General features: G+C 35.4%; 1 protein-coding gene across 1 annotated transcript; it reads right to left on the bottom strand.

Moving 5' to 3' along the window:
* Positions 1-2,144: 2,144 nt before the first annotated feature.
* Positions 2,145-7,415, bottom strand: IL2 (interleukin 2). The gene is made up of 4 exons (XM_011978256.1): positions 6,984-7,415; positions 6,834-6,893; positions 4,389-4,535; positions 2,145-2,536 (listed from the first exon to the last, which is right to left on the bottom strand). The coding sequence occupies exons 1-4, from the start codon at positions 7,128-7,130 to the stop codon at positions 2,426-2,428; spliced, it is 465 nt and encodes a 154-aa protein (XP_011833646.1). The 5' UTR covers positions 7,131-7,415; the 3' UTR covers positions 2,145-2,425.
* Between the last annotated feature and the right edge of the window lie 12,785 nt (positions 7,416-20,200).

Here is a 20,200-nt window from a genome sequence, read left to right as displayed (position 1 = left end):
CAAGGCATTCTTACATTCACCTCTTACCAGGAATCCCCTGTGGTCAAACTCAGCTAGAAACCAGAAGGCAAGAAAATACATTAATGTATTCCACACAATTTGACTTAGCAGGATGAAGATCAGGATGGAAAAGGATATAGAGTTGTTTTTGAGGGAAAAGTGGAAGATACACAGGTCACACCTTCATTCCTCAGCATGTGCTCTCTTCCTTCCTTTGGGAAGGTTTATACTCCTAGCAAAGGAGACACATGAAATCACATCAGTTATTGTATCATTATAGGGTAATGTCAATTCAGCAATATTTTTCCTGTTCTAAAATGTTAGGTATCACCAGTGTTCTTCACATAAAGAATAAGAGATGATGTCAAGTCCAACTTGTACTTTTAGTAAAGTACAAAAATGGAGAAAAGCAAAACTGCTCAAGTCTCTTTTCTGCCTCAGTAGCTAGTCATGAAAGTTGGTTAGTACAGCTGCATTCTTCCACTACCCTTTGCATGTTCCCTTTTACCCTCTGCTATTACTTTGGTTGGGTGGCATTATTTACTCCCTATCTCACTTCTGTGAAATCTGAGTCTTTGATATTCTTGAATTTTAAAGATTGTTACAGTTTCCGTTGACCAATACTACTAAGGATAGAAAGCTAAGAGATGACCCACTGAATTTCCTGAGTTCCAAATATAGTGTTACCTATTGTGTAGTCATTGACTGTTTCTATAGAAGGCACTGAATTTCCCCCTTTTCATCAAAATCAGTCACCCTGCTCAATACGGTCCTTTACATGCTTGTTGGTTCAGCTATATGAAGAACCCCTAAATGGCCAAAAGGTAATCTCAGCCATTTCATCAGTTTTCTGGTAGAAGTCAAGGCACCTGGTAGAAGAATGCCTCATTGAGCACTAAGGCCTTAAAACTGCCCAAGATAAGATTTAATGGATGAGATGTGAAAAAAAAAAAAAATCTTCCAAGTGAGGTATTTAATGAGAAGGGTCCCTTTTACTTCTACTCCTTGGCAGTTTTGAAGAGAGGAACGACTCCTTCAAAGCTGCTGAAGAGGCATTCTGGTTGCCCATGTATGTTTTTAATTGTATGTTGATAACGTTTTTCCCCTTTGTTCTCTGTCTGGGGTCATCATCATCAAAAGAATCTAGGTAATCATAATTTTTATAACTATTGTTTCTGTGGCAACTAAGTGCCACAGCCATTTGACCTCACAACATCTTGCCCTCCATCTGCATTTCATCCCATGCTACTATTGATGATAAGTTGAGTAATCATGATGCTACTACATCCCATAGATTTCCCATTTCCTATTATCCTTGTGTTCCTTGAATATATGGACAACCAGTCCCAGAATCCTATTTTGAGGGTCTCTTTTCTGGGACTATTTCTGATACAATTACTGTATCTGAGTCCCAGCAGGAAACAGATGGCATACTCAATTAAAAGGAGGATTTAATAAAAGGACTATTTAAAAAGCTATGGTCAGAGTACAGGGAAACTGCAAGGGGTGGTAAAAGTACCCTGGAGTTGCTAACAGCACACGTACCACCCTCCCTAGGCTTAAAGAGAGAAGTGGAAGGGAAGATTACCAGAATCACTCAGAAGGAAAAAGTATACAGAGTGCCACCTTGAGGTAATCTGGGTTCTTTGGTTGAGAGGCACAGCCATCCTGGGTCTACTCCACAAGGAGGGAGTCAGAGGAATCTCTTATGTTCCTCAGAGTTCCTACCAGCGCTCCCCAATGGCAGGACCCAATGGAAAGCCAAAGGGCAGGGAAGACCTTTGATATAGGCCATACAGGTGAGCCTCCTCATGGCACTGGGCAAGTTGTAAGATAATGGAGAATTCGTAGCCGCACCAAATCTATGAAGAGTTTCAAGAATGTTTGTGTTTGGCGTTTTGTTTAAGAAGAAGGAAAATATAATCTGCTAAGAGATATTCTCAGACCAGAACTAAGGGTCTGATCAGCCCTTGAAAGGACAAAGCAAGGGCCTTTGAGAAGTCTACATCTCTGTTCTACATATTTCTTCAGAGGAAGAGTGACTTTTGTAAGCATCTTAGCCATACTGCAGTTCACACAAGTAACTAAGAAATATTTAAATGCTTACTCTGTGCTGTCTCCAAAATAACAAATATCCAGGCTTGTTTATATTTATCAAATTTACTAAATAGTTTTATTAACCAATCTACATATATATTATATTCAACATTCAACATAATATAAATATTTTGGGATAAATAAGTGAAACCATTTTAGAGCCCTTAGGGCTTACAAAAAGAATCTTAAAAGATCCATGTTTATAATCTTAAGATTAAGAATAATAGTTACAAAAGGTAGCAAACCATACATTCAACAATAAATATAAAATTTAAATATTTAAATAAATAGAAGGCCTGGTATGTTTTAAGTGGGAAGCACTTAATTATCAGGTCAGTGTTGAGATGATGCTTTGACAAAAGGTAATCCATCTGTTCAGAAATTCTACAATGGTTGCTGTCTCATCAGCATATTCACACATCAGTGTTGTTTCAGATCCCTATAAAAGAAACATGTTAATTTTTTAAAGTACAGAGTAGTTTACCTTATATATAGTTATTCCCAATTGAAGTCTTATAGGCCTGTTGCCTTTATTTTCAAGCTTACCAAACATATTAATTATTCACATTTTCTTGAAATGATCAAAATGAATGCCAAAATTACATATTTTGTTATGATACCAAATGATAGTAACATGGAAGCTGAGATTTTCCTCATTTGTTAATTCAGTCAATGAACACAAAAATTTTTTCCCTGAATTGGGTGCAAATAAACATTTAAATAAAAACAGATCTAGACAAATATTAAATGCTGGATATGAAATAAACTTGATCGCTTTTCCTCTGAATATGTACCTATATTTGTTTAAGTTAAATGTATGAATTGATATGCACATTATACTTCTTTTCTAAATCTTAATTAGAGTCTCCTATTTTTCTACTTAAGTGAATCTCCTTATATTTTCCCCAAAGCAGAATAGAACTAGCCTAGAGTAAGCGAGGACATGCTTCTGTTTGGGAGAAATTTGTGTGAAGAACATCTTCATAAATACTTATACCTACCCCTACCCTATCATAGTATCAATACAGGTGAATTTAACAACTTTTGAAAGTTTAAATATTGGAAATTTTGTTCTGTGGACTGGCTTTTTAGAAACTAGGCTCCTCTGCTGAAAGAAGCGATTTAAACACTTCCTCTAGTTGATAAGCTAAGGAGGAAATATTTTGATATAAAGTAATACTTAAAAGACAGCTTTTCAAATTTGAAGTTATTCCTACCCTGGGAACAAAAAGCAAGTGAGATAGAGTGTTCCCTTTAAATAAGTATTCTCTTTAAATAAACTGTTACAGTGTTCTGTACCCTCTTAAGCATAATTATTTAAATATTGTAATATCTTGGGTTTTTTTATTTTAAAAAGTGTTTGGCTTTTGAAACACAGTTTTCAGATTTTTGCATGGTTTTGTCTTAAATTTGTATCAAGAGTTAAGAATGAGTTTTCTGATGTTAACTATTTTAGAGTAAAACTCTTGCCATAGATAAGGAACTGAATCTGTCAGTGTCTAGATGACATTGATCTCAATGTATTTTTTTAATTCAACTGAAACAGTCCACTAATAAGTGATTCATTTGGACACAACTGGAGTTACTTTTAGAAGTGTCTTTCTATTATTATACTTATGCTGCTTATTTAGGATAGCTATTAACTAATGAATTTTATACCTTAGCAGATGGGATATAAAAAGAGAGAAGGGAATGTCTTTTACATCACCTGAGTCCCTTGCATATTTTATGCTTCCTGTGCATTTAAAAATACTTGATTCTGAAAGTGGGATTGCCTCTAAAAAGGTTATTGTTTGTTTAGTCCACTGGCCATTGTAATGGCTCCAGGTTTTTTTTTTTTTTATGACAAATCTCTTATGGGTAGTCCTTCTATCAAATGATAAGGAAACACCATTTGAAAAGCATTTCAGGTAATCAGTATTGACTATTCCAGTATAAATGATCTGAAGGAATTGAAAAATATATAATAAAATCTGCCTGCTTTCTGTGAAACTCAATTCAGTACCTTCTCTCACTCCCAGTTTTGTGTTAATGTGAAAAGTGATGGAGTTTGGGATGAGGCTTGTCCATTAGTAGATGGTAGGTGCAAACTCTGTAGCTTATACTTCCCAGTTAGTTTATCATCTAACATTAGAAACGATTCATGTTCACAGTGTACTTAAAATGTAGGCTAATTACATGCATGGGTACTTTACAAATACCAAAAATGTTATGTCACTTTGAAATGTGGTACTTTTCCCCTTCCATTTTTTTTTTTTATTTCCAGGACAGCAAATAAAGTAATGCCTTACCTTTAGTTCCAGAACTATTACGTTGATATTGCTGATTAAGTCCTTGGTATCTCTTAAGTGAAAGTTTTTGCTTTGAGCTAAATTTAGCACTTCCTCCAGAGGTTTGAGTTCTTCTTCTAGACACTGAAGATGTTTCAATTCTGTGGCCTAGAATAATAATTATCATCAGCTCAGTTTCCACAGAGGTCAGAATCAGAAATTAATTTCTAATTTATTTTATTTGGAGTAGCAGTATGTAGTTTTTACCATTCTCTCTGTTCTCAGTATCACTGTAAAGATGGACCAGTAGAGTTTACATTATAAAACTGGAAAAACTAGGGCTCAAGTACCTATGACTAGCGTTGATAGTTGACTCACTGGTTTTAGCTTAATTTGGCTTTGCAAAATGTTAGCATTTCTGCATCTAAATGCAAATTACAGATGTAGGCTGATTACTTTTCCAGTCTGCATAGAAAATCATTAGAACCAGATCAGTTAGAATGTGGAAATATAAAAATCACATTCTATGATTATAATATTTGATAATCTAAGAGTTAAGAATCACAGAATGTTAAGAGACAGAAGGAACTCTTGGATGCCATCTATCACAATCCTGACATTTTACACTAGGTAACAATAATCATGTAGTAGTGGCTCTCAATATAGCCTGGAGCAAGACACATTTAAGTGTGTCTAAATTTTTACTTTTCTACAATCACTACATTAAGATGCATTTCAAAAATATTTGTCCCAATAAAATAAAAGATTATAGTACTTTGGAAGGACTTTTGAACAGGCCTCCTGGTTCTATATTATATATAATATTTCGTATTTCTATGGTGTATTATAATTTAAAAGAATTTTCTCCAAAATAGGCCCATTTACGTCTCACGTCATCTTTTGAAGTAGGCAGTGAGGGATCATCTCTATTTTTAAAATAAGGATGCCAAATCTCAGAATTTGACTACATAAGTAGGTAGAGCCAGAATTAGATTTCAGTTCTTTCTCATTATAGCGTTAACATAGCGTCCTTGGAATCAAATATTTTTATTAGTTTCTAAAATTTTTTGTAAATGTGCAATGAAGGTTAAACAAATGAATAGAGTTTATCATTACTTTTGTTTTCAAACTGTTAGATTTCAGTGAATTCTACCACCCCCTAAGTTATGCACATAATATCGTCTTTCTAACAGTCTTTAGTGGGAAAGGTAGGACAAGACAATACCGATCCCCTGATATGTCCATCTATTGTGCTTTCAATTCGCCACTACAAATTCTACAAATTCTACAAATTCGGGGTTAAGTTTTTGGCATGAACAATGAGGAGAAATTTTCTTCAGAAAACAGCATCTAGTGTCTTTATGTTGCTGGAGTTGCATTACGTGGCTCTGTTTAAACTAGAGTAACATCTGTAAGCTGTCTCCTTTACATCTTTCAGAAGAGTAGTTTGAAGCAGATTTCCCTTGAATTAATAGAATTTGAGTCAATGGGATTGCATCTGTGTCCCCTTAAATCCTATTATTTTCTGGGCTTGGATTCACCCTGGCACAAGCCCTTTCTGGCACCAAATTTTGTTCATTCTCTCTTAACTGGCACAGCTACTAGGTAGCTTTGCACACCTAATGTAACCTAGGAACTTGGATGATTATGCTTATGCTGTATCTGAATCCAAAAACCACCTAATGAAGCTTTTAATCTTGGGAAATAAGTCATATAACATTATAAGTCTCAAGTTCTATTGGTAAAAAGATAAAAATCCAAAATTTCACTTTGTATTTCTCAGTAAGAATTTTATCTTTAATACTACTAATAATAGCTAATGCTTATATGATATTTACCTTATGCCAGACACGGTTCTGAGTGCTTTACATTTACTTACTAATTCTCACAAAAGTGTATTAAGTATATACAGTTATTCATTTAAGTAGACATGAAACTGAATCACAAAGAGAGCAGGTAATTTGCCAAAGGTCATGAAAGCTAGGACACGGCAGAGCTGAGATTTCACTTGAGATATCTGGCCCCAGAGTCTGTGCTATTAGTTAGTGTTATGCTGCCTCTTACTTAGGAACCTTTCCTAAAACAAGAAAAGATTTTTTAAGTTGGGCTTCTTGGAAATAGATTTTGGTATTTTACATACTAAAATGGCATAATCAAATATTTTAGAGTTTTACATTTTTAAATGAAACCATAAGTAAACATTTTTGTTTAAAATTGTCTTATCAATAAAGTGAGAATATTATTTTTATGTTTTCTTCCCACCCCCACCAATACACAAATATATGTAAAAAATATAGGTAAAACTATTTTAATAGAGGCTTCATTATCAAACTTGGGTTTCCAAAAAAACAGAAATTAAAGTTACTCTTTACCTTAGATAAGCTGCTATTAATCCCATCTGTGCAATTTTTCATATTACTTTGAATTTTTTTAAAACAGAAATTGAACATAAAAAATTGTACTTACCTTCTTGGGCATGTAAAACTTAAATGTGAGCATCCTGGTGAGTTTGGGATTCTTGTAATTCTAAGAAAGTATAATACATTGTTAATTAAGACATGATCTCCAGCTAGATTACTAAATGTAATAATTTTAGTAAGAAAGAAATATACTTACATTAATTCCATTCAAAATCATCTGTAAATCCAGCAGTAAATGCTCCAGTTGTAGCTGTGTTTTCTTTGTAGAACTTGAAGTAGGTGCACTGTTTGTGACAAGTGCAAGACTTAGTGCAATGCAAGACAGGAGTTGCATCCTGTACATTGTGGCAGGAGTTGAGGTTACTGTGAGTAGTGATTAAAGAGAGTGATAGGGAACTCTTGAACAAGAGATGCAATTTATACTGTTAATTCTGGAAAAATATTATGGGGGTGTCAAAATGTTTTACATATTACACATATTTTCAAAGACTTTACCTGTCTGAAAAAACATTACCTTCATTTTTCCTCTTCTGATGACTCTTTGGAATTTCTTTAAACCCCCAAAGACTGACTGAATGGATGTAGGTGAAATCCCTCATGATTACATTAGCCCACACTTAGGTGATAGCTCTAATTCATGCAATTAACGCCTTCTGTATGAAACAGTTTTTCCTCCTTTCTTTAAGGGGGTGGGGATACAAAAGTAACTCATGAAAATTTTCTCTTTGTCATAAAACTACACTGAACATGTGAGTAGCATATTGTGGTGGACAAGAGCAAGAATAAATAGATGAAAAGAATAAATGTTTAGATTTGTTGATTAAACAGGAAGTATATTGGTTTCCTGTTTCAGAATGGTTTTACCTTTTTATCCACACAATGAGCTAATTGTATACAATAAGATAGATTGCTTCTTACATGTCAGCTAGAGAAATACTAAGATTAGAATACATAAAATGCTTATTGAGCTTGAGGTAGTATTTTACGCTGTTTTAATTTTAAAATGTTTATATATCTGTTTAAATGTCTTAATGTCTATTGTACGTTTTTTAAAGGGTGCAATTGTTAAATACTCAGAAAAAGGTTTGCATTCAAGGATACTGATGCTAGTTTTATAATAGACTTTGTATGTGTTATGTGTAAACCAGTCCATGTTTCTCATTTTTATGTCTTTACCTCTTTAATGGATTTTTATTTATTCTCTAAATCACCTGGGACACTATGAATGTAACCATAATAGTTATGATCTTTTTTTAAGTCAGATTGGGATATTTAGGGTAGGAGTTCATTCATCCTCAGTAGCATGCACAAACTGTCTGAACAATTGTATGGGTATATACTTGTAATTTAACCTGGGGACACTTGAGGAGATCCTCTCTCAGAGAGAGTCCTTGTAAAGCTTCCATTCTACTGCCTTATTTATTTCTTACCTGACCTTTTTTTTTAAAAAAAGATGGTATTGTCTGTGTTTTTGTTTGTTTGTTTAAGACAATATTGTCTGGTCTTTAAACAGACATTTATCTAGCACCTATAATGCCTTCAGGTATATAGAAAAAGAGAAAAGAGAACAGTGTACAGGCAGGCATTTAGTCTAATTTAAGTCTTACAAACTTGTGAAGTGATGGCTCCTATTTTGCAGATTAGAAAACTGAGGCTCAGAGAAGTTAAGTAATTTGCTCTAGGTCACTCAGCCCTTATTGCCAGTAAGGGGCAGAACAAGGATATGAAAAGAGAATGCTCTGACTCCAAAAATCCACTCTCTTACCATTTGTATTTTCTCAAAGAACCTGATTTGTAATAGGGAAGATATATGCATACACAAGTGTAGTCCTGGGTGATAGGTGATTGCTGCCCCAAGGGAGGTGGATATAAGGAATTTCGAATAAGGAACAATTAATTTAAACTGGATTTTGAGGAGGGTGCATAGGCAGGAATGATTAAAGCAGTCTAAGGAACAGTCAATTGTAATCTTTTACAAAGAACAGAGAAAAATGGTTCAATACGTTTTCTATGCATTAGGTAATGTTCAGAGAATATAAAACAAAAATAAAGATTGTAGTCCCTCAAGTAGAAAAAAAATGAAGAAAAGGTCAGATTAGGGCCAAATCTCATAAACTCTTTATTACGAAAAAATGCAAAATGTCTCTCTACATTTCAGATCAAAATCACATTAACACTGTTATAAGGGGAAGGCTATTTGGTAGTTGTGTGTCATTTATGTAATATAATAAAGTACAGCTTTATTATACTTGTTTTGCTTCTCTAAAGAGTTTCAGTGTCTAATCCCAGCATCATCACTCAGGCCTTTACCCTTCCAGAATGGAAGAATTCAGGCCCACACATTTTCCTATGTGGGGGCTTTTCCAATGAGGTCTTTGATGTTCTCCAGTCTTGATATTTATATTTCTCTGGCTATTTCCATTAGAGAATGGGGCAATATATGGCTATATTTCTGGGACCCTGTAGAAAACTGAGTTCTTAGACCCCTAGTATATCTCTACTAATGCACAGTAGGCACCATTATAGAAGTTGGCTTTTTCATTTCTTTCTTGAAATACTTGGGGGAAAAACTACATTCACTGTGACATACTTTCGCTTTCTCACATCTGACATATCAGCTGGCTTTCCTGGTTATAGTGGCAATAGTCAGTAGTAGACTGCTAACTACCACGTGTGTCATACCTCCTGCTTCTCCTTTTACTATGCAGAATTTTACTATTAAACAAGAAGCTATTTTTAGTTGCTTAGTATTGTTTGTGACAGCCTCTTAGACTCAAGAGTGGCCCAAGTCCTTTCAAAGGGGCAGCCCCTGTCCCTGAAGCTGCCTACCTAAGAGGTTGCTCAATGTGTTGCACATATTGTCAGTCCATCAAAGCTGACTTTCAAGGAGTCTGCTTCCCATAAATTTCTTCTTACCCTCTTTCACAGTTTTGTAAAACTTTAATTTGGTCTGTAGCTTGATGCCTATGTTAATTCGTCTCTTGTCCATTTCTATAAAGGCCTCTTGGTGCTTCAAGATTCAGTTCTGTTCCTTTCAAATTAGGAATATATTGTTGGACAATTTCCATACCATCCAGAGATAATTCAGCTAGAAGCTCTGTGTTTCCTAGGAAAATCTGAATGACCTCGGACATAGGTTGGTGATGCATTTGTCTTTATCAGCCCTATGGCCCTCCGTAATGAAATACCACTTTTGTAAATCTGTTTATGATCACAGTTATGTCTCTGTGGTGTGTGCTCTTCCATGTGGCAAATTTTAGTAATGTTCACAACCTTTTGGGATTGAAGAATTATTTCCCTGGTACTTTCAATTTTGCAAAGTATTTTCAAATGTATTGTCTCATATAGTCACATTTTACTGATAAGAAATTTGACATTGACAGAGATTAAAGTGGCTTACCCAAGATCACATTCTTAATTAGTGTGAAGTTAGAGCAAAAACTCAAAGCCTCCCTGACCCCTCATAATCTCATCTTTTTCCAGTGTAAAATAGTGATGCTAAATTCTGGACCCATTAGGCTACATAGAGTAGGATGAATGAGATTGTGCCCACTATTCCATCTCACTTCACTCTATCAGTGGCAGCTGATGATTCAGGGAAGGCATCATCCATCTTCACCTAAACAACCCTTTGAGTAGCCTTAGGACTTCTAAGAACTTGGAGCAGCTGAATTCACACAGAGCTACAAATGCTGAGCTTTGCTCATGTTTTTGAATCTCTTTCTGGGGTCTTTTAAAAACACCAGAACACTTGATGTTTTCTAACATTTCTCAATATCTGAAGTTAGACAATGATTGTATCCACTGTGGATTTAAGCTGCACTGTGCTTTTCAGAGTGCAGTGTTATAAGGCTAACATGGAAATACCACACTAAGCAGTTGTCTGCATTGGCAGCCAAGAGATACCTTACTACTTACATGTGATGAGAAGGGAAGAATCTTCAAAACCTTTGGAAATTTACTTTTTGTGTAAATATGAGACCCCTATGACAAGTCACACAGCAGTTACTAGAGGTAGAATATGATAGTCTTCTGACAGTAACAGTATTGGATTTGCAAAGCACTTCAAGTTTATAAAGCACTTTCACAACTATTTATCTCATTTCACATCTTTTAATTTACCACAAAATAGTTAAGGAGAGAAACGTGTGTTTCATATGGCTAGTATGTTTTTTCTTCGTACATTAAGAATTAAGCCTTACAACTGATAAATACTAGCTTTCTCCTCTGCCAAGATAAATGGTTTTATTAAAATTTTGTGAAAATAAAGTTATTTATATCTGCATCTAATTGTTTTTCCTATCTTATTTCTAAGTTCTCTGTTAACAGTTTGTTCTTTTCTTCTATAGTGGCTTTGGGTGTACCATTGACAGAGAGTCTGCTGTTCATTATTCCTAAATAGTATACATATTTTAAAGATTCTGATCTGATTTTTTTTTAATTTTAAAATTTATAACATTGTCTAGTTAGGAAATAATACGTATTGATTATAGAAAATATGGGTGATACACAGAATCTAAAAACAAAAATCAAACAAAAATCAACTGTAATCTAATCTGCTAGAGATAACCATTGTTAACATATTTCATTTCACACTTCTACAGATCAAGGGTGAACAATTTACTATAAAAAACAATAATGCTAGAGAATAGGAGGAAGTCAAGCAAATCAACACATCTATAGGACCCATTCATGTAACCCATGGATATAAGGGGAGGGGCCAGCCTCTGCAAATGAGATGCATCTATAGTTCTCGTTACTGGGAAGAGAGGGAAAGCTTTCCATCACCTCATGGTAACTGTGCATTTTTTACTGGTAGAGCTTCTAGAAGTTGTTACATAGGTGGCTAATTTTAGAGTCATTTGCCTCATATATAATATTTTTAAATGTGTGAATATGCACCTCATTCTTAATTCTCTTCTCTATCCTTGACCTGTATCAGGCTAGTCCCACAGTATTGGACAGACAGCTCTGGACTTCTCACTGGATGATATTAGGATTCCTGTAGAGTTCATTTCACCTCTTAGCCCAAGTTTGTTGGCAGACTAACCCGCACAGACCTTCTGTCCCTTATAGGGTTGGATCTTCTGTTTCCTATAGTTTAGACTAATAGGGTAGACTATACTTGGATTATTTGACATCATTTCTCAATGAGGATAACTTGGGAGTACAGCTTACAACTTGTAAGAGCTGAGGTAATATAATGCTTTCCTGCCAGCAGTCCCTGCACTCTAGAATAGAGAACAACCAATTAATCAGAAAAAAAAGAAAGAAAGAACAAGCTCCACATTCATCCCAGGCTTATCTAAGTCCATTGGTACAGGGGCAGCTATGAGATACTGAATTACTTTGGAACTTCCTAAATACCTACTCTCTTTAGTCCCAAAGATATTTTTTTAAAAGTTACCCCCTTATTCCTGCTGTAGAGAATGCTGATTTCCTCTTAATATCTATCCCTCCTTTCTACTTATAATAAGAATCCTGATTTTTAGCTGGACATATTGCTGCTCCCCAGTAAAGACCATATTCTCTAGTTTCACTTGGCAGTGAGGTATGGCCCTGCAGATTTAATGGCTAGAGCTCTAGTGGCTTTTCAGTACCTTGAGGACAGGGGACTGTTCTGGGGATGGTAGGGCTGAGAGCTGGGATACAGATAAATTCGGTGAGCTGCCAAATCAACTCTGATTGCCTAGTTTTGAATTATTTTATGTGAGAGAAACAAGCATACCTTATTTAAGCCACTGTTATTTTGGGTTTCTCATATGCAACTAACAGCACTCTGAGTATATTGTGCCAAAATAATTTTTAGAAAGTTCTGTTTGTATTGTAAATGCAAAATAAGGAGCCTTATTAAATATGATTATGGGCTATGGGAGATACAAAATGTGTAGCTATAGTTTACAGAATTTTATATTTGAGTAAGAAAAACAGACATATATGCAATGCTCCAATGTAAGACAGTGACTATAAGGGATTGGATGAGGAGTTAATTCCCAAGTGTAAGATACATTTATGGCCAATTGGTTTTTAACAAGGGTGCCAAGACGATTCAATGGGAGAAGAAAAGTCTTTTCAACAGATGATGCTTGGGATAACTGGATATCTACATGCAAAAGTATGAGGTTGGACCCTTACTTTATACCGTATACAAACATTAACTCAAAATGAATCACAGACCTAAGTGTAAGAGCTAAAATTATATAAAATTATATTAGGTTGGAAAAAACTGCAATACTTTTGTACCAACCTAATAAAACTTTTACAATAAAACATATAAGTAAATATTCTTGACCTTGAATGAGGCGATGACTACTTAGATATGTCACCAAAAGCAAAACTAACAAAAGAAAAATACATTGGAGCTCATCAAAGTTAGAAACTTTTATACTTCAAAGGACACCATGAAGAAAGACAATCCCAGAGTGGGAGAAAATATTTGCAAATCATGTATTTTATATGAGGTTTGTATTCAGAACATACAAATAATTCTTGCAACTTAACAGTAAAAATACAAATAGCCCAATTTAAAAATGACCAAACAATTTGAACAGACATTTCTCCAAAAAAGATGTGCATATGACCAAAAAGCACATGAAAAGATGCTCAACATTGTTAATAGTTAGGGAAAACCGAACCAAAACCACAATGAGATGCCTCTTCACACCCATTAGAATAACTAAAATAATAATACATTTTTAAAAGGACAATAACAAATGTTGATAAAAATATGAAAAAAATTAGAACCATCATGCATTGCTGGTGGAAATGTAAAATAGTATAGCTGCTTTGGACACATTGGCAATTCCTCAAAATATTAAACATAGGATTACCATGTGACCCAGCAGTTCCACTCCTGGTTATATACCCAAGAGAAATGAGAACATATCTGCACACAAAGACTTGTACACAAATATAGCAGCATTATTCATAAAAATCAAAAAGTGGAAGCAACCCAACTGTCCAACAACTGATATTGGATAAATTAAATGTGGTATATCCATACAATGGAATCTTATTTAACAATAAAAATTGAAATACTGTTACATTCTACAACATGGGTGAACATTGAAAATATTTGCTAAGTGAAAGAAGCAATCACAACAGGTCAAATATTGTATGATTCCATTTATATGAAATGTCCTGAATAAACATATGCATAGCGACAGAAAGCAGATTCGTGGTTTCCAGGGGCTGCAGGGAAGGGAGAATGGAGAGTGACTGCTAATGAGTATGAGGTTTCTTTTTTGGACGATGAAAATGTTCTGAAATTAGATAGTGGTGATGGTTGTAAAACTCTTGTGAATATATAAAAACCACTGAACTGTACGCTATGGTATGTAAATTATATCTCAAAGCTGCTAAAAAATAATTCCTAGCTTCACAATTGTGGTTGAAACAGATGCAGTATGATTTTGGTTTGTGGCCATACTGAAATAAATAATGTCCCAGAATGAAACTAAATTTATCTCTAAGAATTGGGTATATAACCAGTGTATGTAAAACAAGTATAAAGAAAATGAAATGAACAAGTTAAAATTTTAAATTGTCTCTATTGTTAAATCGTAAAATATACTATATGGCATTCAATCACTATTCTCATTGCTGATTATTGTCACCTAATTAAGTCCCAAACATCAAAAAAGTGGTAATACATTTTCTTTGATTATTAAATGACATATTTTACTACATCAGTATATGTAAATGTTTGAAAAATAAGTATATTAATAAATACTGCAGAAATATGGGAATAATTCAAGAAAACCTGGAAGCTAAAATATGGTATATGATGTTTATAAACAACCAGACCTAACTTTAGGTAACAAGTACACCTGTTCTTGTAGCCAAATGTTTGACTACTCCAACCCTTAACTGGTGTACTAAGCAGCAGAACACTTGATGAAAAGCAGAAACCCGTAGGTCAGAAGATGCAGATTGTGACTTAATTGTATTTAGCCCTCATAGTGTTTATTTCATATTTTAAGCCAACATTTAAAAATTGATAGAGGATGCAGATTGTGACTTAAATGTACTTAGCCCTCATAGTGTTTGTTTGTTTTGTGTTTTAATTAATACAACATTTTAAAATTTTATCATTTAACTTAAAAGTCTGGATTGGAGCTTGTGTTTAGAGTTTAAACTCTCAAGATAAGCAAAAAAACAAAAAAGAACAAAAAAAACACCTCTGAAGACATGGCAACACTGGTAGTCATTTGCTGAAGCTGGAAGCTACTCCCTCCTCATGCAGTGGTTACCAGTGCTCTTCCAACTGGTCACTTTGCTCATTATATCATGTGATGTAGTTTGGCTGTGTCCCCACCCAAATATCATCTTAAATTGTAGCTCCCATAATCCCCATAGGTCATGGGAGGGACCCAGTGGGAAGTAATTGAACCATGGGGGCGGGGTTTTCCTGTGCTGTTCTGGTGATAGTGTATAAGTCACACCATATCTGATGGTTTTATAAAGGGCAGTTCCCCTGCACACATTGTCTTGCCTACTGCCATGTAAGATGTTCCTTTGCCCCTTGCCTTCTGCCATAATTGTGAGGTCTCCCCAGGCATGTGGAACTGTGAGTCCATTAAACCTCTTTTTCTTTATAAATTACCCAGTCTCGGGCATGTCTTTATTAGCAGTGTGAGAACAGACTAATACACCATGGATCTAGCTTTGTAGACATTTGAGTTTGCAGTCCTAAACCTAGGGAGAAGTCTAACCTGCTTTGTGACCTTGGGCATAATGCTTCCTATTTATAAGTCTTATTTAGCTTCTATTAAATGGGTCAAAGAATACCTGTCCTTCCTCTGTTCCTCATAGTACTGTTACAAAGATTTAACAAAATGATGTATTGAATGTATTTTTACAACTAAGAAGTCCTTACTTTTGGTCTTCTCTGTGAAATGTATGATGTCAGTCTGACCATTGAACCAAAGAGATTGTTTTTCCCTCAACTTTATGGAAGTACAATAAAAAATAAATAAAAACTGTATTTAAGGTATACAACTTGATGTTTTGATATATGTGTACATTGTGAAATAATTGCCAAAATCAAACTACAGGCATACCTCATTTTATGGAGCTTTGACTTTTTGCACTACACAGACATTGCTTTTTTGTTGTTGTTCTCTCTTTTAACAAATGAAAGGGCCAGGCGTGGTGGCTCATGCCTGTAATCCCAGCACTTTGGGAGGCCGAGGCGGGCGGATCACAAGGTCGGGAGATTGAGACCATCCTGACTAACACGGTGAGACCCTGTCTCTACTAAAAATACAAAAAATTAGCCGGGCATGGTGGCGGGCGCCTGTAGTCCCAGTTTACTCGGGAGGCTGAAGCAGGAGAATGGCGTGAACCTGGGAGGCGAAGCTTGCTGTGAGCCGAGATCATGCCACTGCACTCCAGCCTGGACGACAGAGTAAGACTCCGTCTCAAAAAAAAAAAAAAAAAAACCAAATGAAAGGTTTGTGGTAATTCTGTATGGAGCAAATCTAGCAGCACCATTTCGCTAATGGCATGGGCACATTTTGTGCCTCTGTCACATTTTGTTCTCACACAATTTTTCAAACTTTTTCATTATTATTATTCTGTTATGGTGCTCTGTGATTAGTGATCTTTGATGTTATTGTTGTAATTATTTTTGAGTCCCAGAAACTATCATGATATGAGACCAGAAATTTATCGATATATGTTGTGTGTATTCTGACTATTCCACTGACTGGCCATTCCCCTAGCTCTCTCCCTTTCCCCAGGCCTTCCTATTCCCAAAACACAACAATATTGAAATTGGACCAACTAGTGATTGGACCAACCTACAATGGGTTCTAAGTATTCAAGTGAAAGGAGGAGTCACATGGCTCTCACTTTAATAAAAAACTAGGAATGATTAAACTTAGTGAGGAAGTCATGTTGAAAACCAAGGTAGGCTATAAGCTAGGCCTCTTGTGCCAAACAGCCAAGTTGTAAATGCAAAGGAAAAGTTCTTAAAGGAAATTTAAAATGCTAATCCAATGAACACACGAATAATAAGAGAGCAAAACAGCCTTATTATTGATATGGAGAATGTCTTGAGTGGTCTGGATAGAAGATCAAACCAGCCACAACATTTCCTTAAGTCAGTGCCTAAGTCAGAGCAAGAACTTAACTCTGTTCAGTACTGTTAAGGCTGAGAGCTGAGGATGTTGCAGAAGAAAAGTTAGAAGCTAGGAGATGTTGGCTCATGAGGTTTAAGGAAAGAAGCTGTCTCCATGACATAAAAGTGCAAGTTGAAGCAGCAAATGCTGATGTAGAAGCTGCAGCAAGTTATCCAGAGATCTAGCTAAGTTAGTTGATGAAAGTAGTTAACACTAAACAACAGATTTTCAACATAGACAAAACAGCCTTCTATGGAAGTAGATGCCATCTAGGACTTTCATAGCTAGAGAAGAGAAGTCGATGTCTAGCTTCAAAGCTTCAAAGGACAGGCTGACCCTCTTGTTAGGACCTAATGCAGCTGGTGACTTTAAGTGGAAGCCAATGCTCATTTACGATTCTGAAAATACTAGGACCCTTAAATCTACTGTGCTCTATCAATGGAACAACACAGCTTGGATAACAGCACATTTTTTTCTAGCATGGCTGACTGAATATTTTAAGCTGACTGTTGAGACCTACTACTCAGGAGAAAAGACTTCTTTCAAAATACTACTGCTCATTGGCAGTGCATCTAGTCATTCAAGAGCCCTGATGGAGGGATTAACTTTTTTTTAAATGCCTACTAACACAACATTTGTTCTGCAGCTCATGGATCAAGGAGTAATTTTGACTCTCAAGTCTTATAATTTACGAAAGACATTTTGTAAGACTATAGCTGCCATAGACAGTGATTCCTCCAACAGATCTTGGCAAAGTAAGTTGAAAACCTTCTGGAAAAGATTCATCATTCTAGATGTCATTAATTAAGAACATTTTGATTCATGAGAGGAAGTCAAAATATCAACATTACTAGGATTTTGGAAGAAGTTGGTTCCAATTCCCATGGATGACCTTGAGGGATTCAAGTCTACAATAGAGGAAGTAACTGCTTTCTCCACTGTAGTCTTGAATAGAGAGTTGAGATGGAAATAGCAAGAGAACTAGAATAAAAGTGGTGGACGCCTGTTATCCCAGCTACTTGGGAGGCTGAAGCAGGAGAATCGCTTGAACCCAGGAAGAGGAGGTTGCAGTGAGCTGAGATGGTGTCACTGCACTCCAGCCTGGGTGATAGAGCGAGACTCCATCTCAAATAAATAAATAAAAATAAAAAATAAAAGTGGAGCCTGAAGATGGGACTGAATTGTTGCAATCTCATGATAAAATTTGAATGGACAAGGAGTTACTTTCTGTGGCGGAGCACACAAAGTGGTTTCTTGAGATGGAATTTATTCTGGGTGAAGAAACAACGTAAACATTGTTAAAATGACAAGGATTTAAAATAATAAACTTAATGAAACTGGGGTTTGAGGAGACTGTCTCCAATTTCGGAAGACATTCAACTGTGGATAAAATACTATCAAACAGTGTCACATGCTACAGAGAACGATTTCATGAAAGGAAGAGTCAATTCATGTGGCAAACATCATTATTTTCTTATTTAAGGAAATTGCCACAGCCACACCAACTGTCAGTTGTCAGTTATAGTATAAACATAACTTTTATGCACTGGAAACCAAAAAGAATTCATGTGACTCACTTTTATTGAAATGGTTACTTTGTTGTGCTCATCTAGAGCCTAATCCTAATATCTCTCAGGTATGCCTATAATTAGCATATCCATCATCTCACGTAACTGTGATTTTGTGTCTGTGTGTTGGTGGGGTGCTGGCCATGAGAATATTTAACATCTACCCTCTTAGCAAATTTCAAGTATAGAGTATTGTTAACTATAGTCATCATGCTGTACACTAGATCTCCAGAACTTATGCATCTTGCATAACTGAAACTTTATATCTTTTGACCAAGATCTCCCCATTTCACCTTCTCCCCAGTCCCTGGCAACCACCATTCTATATGATGTTTCTATGAGTTTATTTTAGATTCCATACTTAAGTGAGATAATACAGTATTCCTATATCTGTGTCTGACTAATTTCACTCAGCATAATGTCCTCCAGGTTCACACATGTCACAAATAGCAGGATTTTCTTCTTTTTAAAGGCTAAATAGTGTCCATTGTGCATGTGTGTGTGTGCACCAATCACATTTTCTTTAACCATTCATTCAAAGATGGATATTTATCTTGACTATTGTGAATAATACTAAAATGAACATGAAGTGCAGATATCTCTTTCAGATCTTGATTTCATTTCCTTTCTATATATACCCAGAAGTAGGATCAGTAGGTTATGTGGTAGTTACTAGTTTTAATTTTTTGAAGAACATCCATACTGTCTTTCAAAATGGCTGTACCAATTTACGTTCCCACCAACAGTGTACAAATGTTCTACTATCTCCACAACCTCACCAACACTTGTTATCTTTTGTCTTTTTGATAATAGCCATTCTAACAGGTGTGAGGTGATATCTCCTTGTGATTTTGATTTGCATTTCTCTCATGGTTAGTGATGCTGAACACCTTTTCATATACCTGTTGGCCATTTGTATGTCTTCTTTGGAGAAATGTCTATTCAGATCCTTTGCCCATTTTTTAATTGGGCTATTTGTTTTTTGCTATTGAGTTGTATGAATTTCTTATAAATTTTAGAAACTTACTTCTTCTTGGATATATGGTTCGCAAGTATTTCTCCCATTCCATGAATTGCCTTTTAACTCTGTTAATTATTTCCTTTGCTGTGCAGAAACTTTTTAGCTTGATGGAACACCACTTACTGATTTTTACTTTTGTTGCCTATGCTTTTGGTGTCACAGCCAAGAAAATTATTGCCAAGACCAATTTCAAAAAACTTTTTACCCTGTTTTTTTCTAGTAGCTTTACAGGTTCAGATCTTATATTTAAGTCTTTAATCCATTTTAAGTTTATTTTTATATATGGTGTCAGATAAAGACCCAATTTCATTTTTCTGTGGATATCCAGTTTTCTCTATGCCATTTGTTTATTTATTTTTAACTTCTATTTTCAGTTCAAGAGTTCATGTGCAGGTTTGTTATATAGATAAATTGCATGTCATGGGGATTTTGGTGTACAGATTATCGCCCAGGTAATAAACATAGTGTCCAATAGGTAGTTTTTTAGTCCTCTCTCTCCTCCCACCCTCCACTCTCAAGTAGACCCCATTGTCTCTTATTCTCTTCTTTGTGTCTATTCATTCTGAATGTTTAGCTCTCACTTATAAGTGAAAACATGGTATTTGGTTTTCTGTTTCTGTATTCGTTCACTTAGGATAATGGTCTCCAGCTCTATCTATGTCACTGTAAAGAGCATGATCTCATTTTTTTTTATGGCTGC

This window comes from Mandrillus leucophaeus, unplaced genomic scaffold (genome assembly GCF_000951045.1).
Source record: "Mandrillus leucophaeus isolate KB7577 unplaced genomic scaffold, Mleu.le_1.0 Scaffold191, whole genome shotgun sequence".
NCBI classification, from domain to species: Eukaryota; Metazoa; Chordata; class Mammalia; order Primates; family Cercopithecidae; genus Mandrillus; species Mandrillus leucophaeus.
Note: the sequence above shows the minus strand (reverse complement) of the source record. Positions and strands in the feature narration are given on the sequence as shown.